General features: G+C 49.5%; 1 protein-coding gene across 1 annotated transcript; it reads right to left on the bottom strand.

Moving 5' to 3' along the window:
* Positions 1-1,332: 1,332 nt before the first annotated feature.
* THAP9 (THAP domain containing 9) lies at positions 1,333-3,114 on the bottom strand (the record flags this gene model as incomplete). The annotated part of the gene is given in 2 exon segments (XM_008939882.1): positions 1,333-2,573; positions 2,576-3,114. Coding segments are annotated over 2 exon segments (1,780 nt in total), but the record flags the coding sequence as incomplete, so codon positions are not given.
* Positions 3,115-5,643: the final 2,529 nt, after the last annotated feature.

Here is a 5,643-nt window from a genome sequence, read left to right as displayed (position 1 = left end):
GGGGATGGGGCTGTGAGCAGACAATTAGGCGTTGTAATTAGCACGTAACTTCCTTATTTGCATCTGCAGGGAGTAGACTGCCATGAGCCAGGTGGGAGAACGAGGTAAGCAGCCTTCACTGCACTCCACATTCCCTGTCAGGGCCTCAGGGACACAGACCACTGAATCTTCACCCAGCCCCCATGTCTGCCCTGGCACCAGATGTTTGTTTGCAGTGTCGAGCTTTGTGATTTGTGCTAGTTTTATGCTCCCTGCATCGTACACTCATGCCCTGGGATGTAGGACACATGCCCACTGTGGGAGGATGGGGCCATGGGGCAGAGATGAGTGGGTAATCTGATAGGCCCATGTAATGGGACCCGAAACGCTTGTCCTGCTGCAGCACACCTGTTTGCTGCAGCCTGGGGCTCCTGCCCAGAGGAGGGTGTCAGTGCCCCTCCCTGCTGCTGGGTGCAACAGCCTGGTCACAACCTCAGCACTGCCCACAAACCTTCAGGAACAGCCCTTCTGCTAGTATCCACTACCTCATTTGTAACACATGGTCTTTAGGGGTGCAGCTTCATATTGTAGTCCCCCCTTCCAGAGAATTGACTTTAAACAGCTTATTTAGCTGTTTGATGAGAAATGTCGGAGTGGAGATTAGAGATTGTGTACAACTTGAGTGCCATTTTCTTTTCTCATCTTTATTTCCTTTGTAAGTAGAAGTTCTGCAAGCTTTCTCACCTCCAGCTTTCTTAAAGCAGATTTGCTTTGGTGAAATCAAATTGCCAGGACATGATCCCCAAAACAGCATGGAAGATGCATCAATTTCTGTCCTGGCAAAAGCACTCACAGCCTTAAGCCAACCAGCACCTCCAGGGGACACTGTGGTATCCCAGGTATCTTGAGCAACCATTGCTCATCCTGACTTGCCATGTAAGGCTCATGGAATATGTGGCTGCTTTGCAGGATTGCTAGGCAAACACAGGGCAAGAACTTCCTTGCTTTTCTCAGCCAAGCTGATCAGCTGGTTCACAGTGGCCCAACATATCACATCTTATCAGCATCAGTTTTGCTGGCCAAATCACAAGGAGACACCACATTATCTCCTTGTATGTACTGCCCAGGTGTGGCCATCACTGAGCCTCAGTAGGGGAGAGCCATTCTTGGATCAGCAATGAGTACTCATGACCCCGTGTGGGTTTGGCTTGACTGACAGCTACCCAGTGGTGACAGAAACAAATGTTTTCCCTTCAATCTCCCCAAGCTGTGCCTTCCACAATGGTACCTCAAGTTCAAGTGTTTGGCATGCTTTGTTCTGATGTTCAAGTACCATCGTATTATTTCCCTTACTAAGGCTGTGTAGTGATTGTTGACGCTCAACTCCCCGTCAAATAAATGGTTCGTAAGGGTGGGGAAGAGGGGCCTTTCTCCCAGAAGCTCCTGGAAGACTTCCCGTTCTAGAGACAAACGCCATAGCTTGCTTTCTTTGTTGCCACCTCCTACTTTGCTATACCGGTTCAGAACTTGCTCCAAAAGGCTTGTTACGCGGTACAGGCTCGCCGAGGGCAGGCTCACTCCACCCAACTTCCTTACGTAGAGCACCGACCCGCACCTTGGCCCGCTCTCCTCCGGCTCGAAGAGCGAGGCAAGACAAGGCTCACAGGGGCAGCCAGAGGCCAGCTGCTCAGCCACGATGCCCGTGGCGCGGGTGACGCTCCGTGCGCGCAGGGACAGGTCCGTCAGCGCGTTACTCAGCTCACAGCCATGCAGAAGAAGGCCTGCACAGCAGGGGCACTCTGCTGCCAGCGTCCTCCCACCAGCTGGGCGATACTGAGCACGAATGCTGCCGAGGGTCAGGTCTCTCCTGCGGGACAGGGACGCGTCCAAGGAACTCGTGTTGCCCGAGGCACCGCTGCGTGGTGAGCCCGGTGCCAGGCTGCAGCTGGCCAGCAGTTTGTGGTAAGCGGCCTGGAACACAGAGCAGGTGGGGCTCCCACTGCTGCCACAGGCTTCCCGGAGAGCCTCAAGGAACAGCTCCAGGGGGTCGAGGCTGAAGGCACAGGTCAGGAGGTGGCGGGAAGAGGCACCTTCTGAACACATGTAATTGGTGTAAAGCCACTTGAGGCTTTCGGCATTGAGTAAGAAACTCAAAAATCCTAGTTTGCGTTTGCTCTTAATAATGTGTCTCCCCATAGAGTCTGTGAAGGTGACAAAGCAGCTCTTGGCCTCATTAAAGAGGTGGCTTATTTTGGTGTAATTTCCAGCTAGCAAAGGCCACTTCAGTCCCCTTCTATAGGAACCTCTGCCATGAAACACGTCGCACAGAGAGCTCATCAAACGCACGAACTTGGCAGTACCACTGCAGTTCTGGAAAGAGGCTAGGCCCAGCTTCTGGAGGTGTTCCAATGCATCAGCAACGCCCTCGCTGAACAAAGGGGTAGCAAGGTTGACCTTCAGGTGGTAAATCTCCTTACTTCCAAGTCTGCCTGACTTGGGACTGCATGGTTCTAATACCCTCTGCTCCCGCAAAGTGGCCAGCTCCACCACATGCTGCCACTGCACAGTGTCACTGAGCCACTCTATCTTCTGTCATTCCTGATCAGCTGGAGCGCGTGGCAAACGTCAAAGAAGTACATGATGGTGTGAGCAGAGCCAGGTGGATGCTGGAAAGTGCACTGAATCCTTTCAGGGTCCATCCTGATCCCCAGAGCTCTGGCGGTCTCGGCGCCGCAGGCGGTGGCACCGGCCGTCACAGCTAGCACCGTGATGCCAACGTTGTTCAGCTTATGGATGGTGTGACGAAGAAGCTGTGCAAGTAAGTGGCCAGTCATGCTGTTCACAAAGAAGTAGCCAAGTGGAGCTGTCCAGGGACTTGAGATGCCAACTGCCATGAGGATTATGGCTTCTGAGGCCAGCGGAGCTTCATCAGCATCAAGAACACCTGCTCCCAAGTCAACAAACCCTGTCTGGCGCTGGGTCTGTGGATCCCACTCCTGCTGCCTCTGCAGGGACATGTGTTGTACCATCAAGGCACAGTAGCAGTAAGCCTGTTCTCCCCGCTCCACCTTTTCCTGGAGGCGAAGAAAAATTTTGTTGCTGAAGCCTGCAGCAGCCTCATTATTAGACAGCCAACTGGAAATAAAGGCAGGATGCAATTAGAAGATGTGATTCTGAGAAAACTTAAGCAACAGTCAGCACCTTCTACCACGTATGACATGGTCAGCCACATGCAGAGCAGCCCAAGACAGACTACAAGGCAAGTAGCCCTGCCTTAGTGCATAGTCTGAGTTTCTTTTCTCACACCCCCATGATGGAGAGCCAAGCAAAAGTACTGACCATGGATGGAAGTAACAAAGCACCTTCCTGCCTCTCCTATCAAGAAATCAGGACAACAGGAAAAAAACTTAAACACAGAAAGGCAAATCAGACTATGCAGAGGGTCAGCAACAACAGGCTGCTGTCCTCTCCAACTGGCTTTCTCCCTACTGTATGTTGTAATCCAGACTGGAAGATATGAAATCCTCAGCAGCCCACAAATGCTAGTCTCCTCAATACACTCTCCATCCACTACCCTCCTGGCACCCCCTCAAACAGCTTCTTTGCAGGAAGCTGTGTGAAACCCTCACAGGCTGGCACAGAGTATGTGTGTGTCTTTTGCTCACCCTCCATCCCCTCCAGCCTGGGACTCAAAACCTGTAGGAGGAGAGTTTGTCCAGCTTTTTGTTTGTGCACTGTTACAACTTCCTGCTAACAGGTCTAACAGCACTTCAGGCAGGAAATTCTGAACCTACATAACTGCTTGAAATGGGTTATGCAATACAGAAATATCTCCCTTTTTTAACTTTGTAACCAAGCTTGTAAAGATTCACTAACTTCCTACAACCCTTGTGGTGTGAGAAAAACCAAAACTCTAACTGCTTTATGCAGTCTTTCACTTTCTCGTGTTCCCTTCTTGACTTCTCTGTTTTCCAGAAAACAGTCACAAAGTTTTCCAGGTACAGTCCAATTGGTTTTCACTTCCTCTACTGGCAATTTCTCCTGCCCATTTCTCCTCACTTGGTTTTGGCTGTTGTTGGAGTACTGCAGATGCTCCCTTAACACTGCCTCCTGTACTTGTATTTGCCCCTCCTTCCTCTCTTTGGCTCATCCCTCCCCTCTCACAAGTCTACAGCACACATCCCTGGACAAGAGCAGGTGCCAATGTGATAAAAGAACCTCTGCTTTTTTGTATTCCTCTTTCCTCCTCAGTGAGCAGTAAAACACACATAGAGCCTCCAATAGCTGAGGCCCTGAAATTTTACTTTTCATACCTGTACTCATCTGGAAATACTTAGCACACTCCACACTTAGTCTCTAAAATTGTTCATGTGAGGAATGTGTTGTTCTCATGCTGTGACACATGTACATTAACATGTGGTAGCTCTCAAAGATGAGAGGCATCGATATTTCTTGACATCTGCCTGCCATTCTGCTTCTGTTGCTAAAACAAAGCAGGGAAAAACTACTACTGCTGAATGTTTTCAGGACAGACCTGTTACCTGTTACTATGTCTACATGAGCACCTGAAAACACATTCAGAATGAAAGAATGGACACTTGCTTTGTCAGGCTGTAAGGATGAGGAAGGGGAAAAATCTTCCGTAGATAATCATAGGCATTAGTATGGTAGAAGTGGAGAACACAAGCAAATTGCCTCATTTCTTGTGAGTATTCTGCCATCTGCATCCAGCTGTGCAACTCAAAAGGCAAATCTGCTTTAAAAAAAAAAAGAAAAAAGGTTAGCTTTAGTGAAGGAGAAAAATAGGCTATGACTTAACAGAAGGATACGTAACATAAACACACCGCAGAATACGAGGCAACAAGGCTGCCCCTGCAACCAGCTCAGTCCTCAAGCCTGCTGTGAAGGGTACAGCTCGGCAGCACCTCAGCTGTGCCCCACCTCTCCCTAGGGACGGGCTGCGGCCAGGGAGCGTGTCACCTACCACACTGTCTGAAGCAGAGTCTCCAACGTATCTTTTCATAGCTAATGTCATTCCACAGCTTTGAGTAAAGACTGTGTCTCTATGTGTGAGTGCTGCTTAAAAATTGACATGACATGAGAGAAGCCATTAACCTATGGCTGACTCTGCAACTTGAAATAGCTTCTTCAAGTTGTATTATTAAATATGTTAACAGAACTTGCTTCAGGACAGCACAACAGGCAAGGTTTTTCTAGTTAAATATACTCTGTTCTTGAGTCATCTATCAGCCAAATGGTGGCACGGTTTCATTTAATAGCCTTGGTTAGAGGTCTGACCTGAGCACTGTAGTGAACCACAAGTTTCCAGGGAGACTTTTAATTCTTTGCAGGATAGGTTGTTGCATTGCAGACCTCCAAATCACAAAGCCTCTGCACTATAGTCCCGGGAATCTAACAATCGGGGATTACCAATACCATCAAGTCAAAACAAATACATAAATAACACTGGGGCGAGGGAGTACAGACCCTGAAGCAATCTGCCTTAGCAAACACCCCCAGCAGTACCTGAAAACTGGGCCTGCAGCAAACTCACGGTTTCCTCAGAAATGTGTTGTTTCTGCACCAGCTCCCGAAGGACATTCACCAGCGTTCTGAGCCGGTGTGCGTGGGAGACTCTCCTGGCCGCAGGGAGATGCTGCTGCT

This window comes from Merops nubicus, unplaced genomic scaffold (assembly GCF_000691845.1).
Source record: "Merops nubicus isolate BGI_N331 unplaced genomic scaffold, ASM69184v1 scaffold52904, whole genome shotgun sequence".
Lineage (NCBI taxonomy): Eukaryota > Metazoa > Chordata > Aves > Coraciiformes > Meropidae > Merops > Merops nubicus.
Note: the sequence above shows the minus strand (reverse complement) of the source record. Positions and strands in the feature narration are given on the sequence as shown.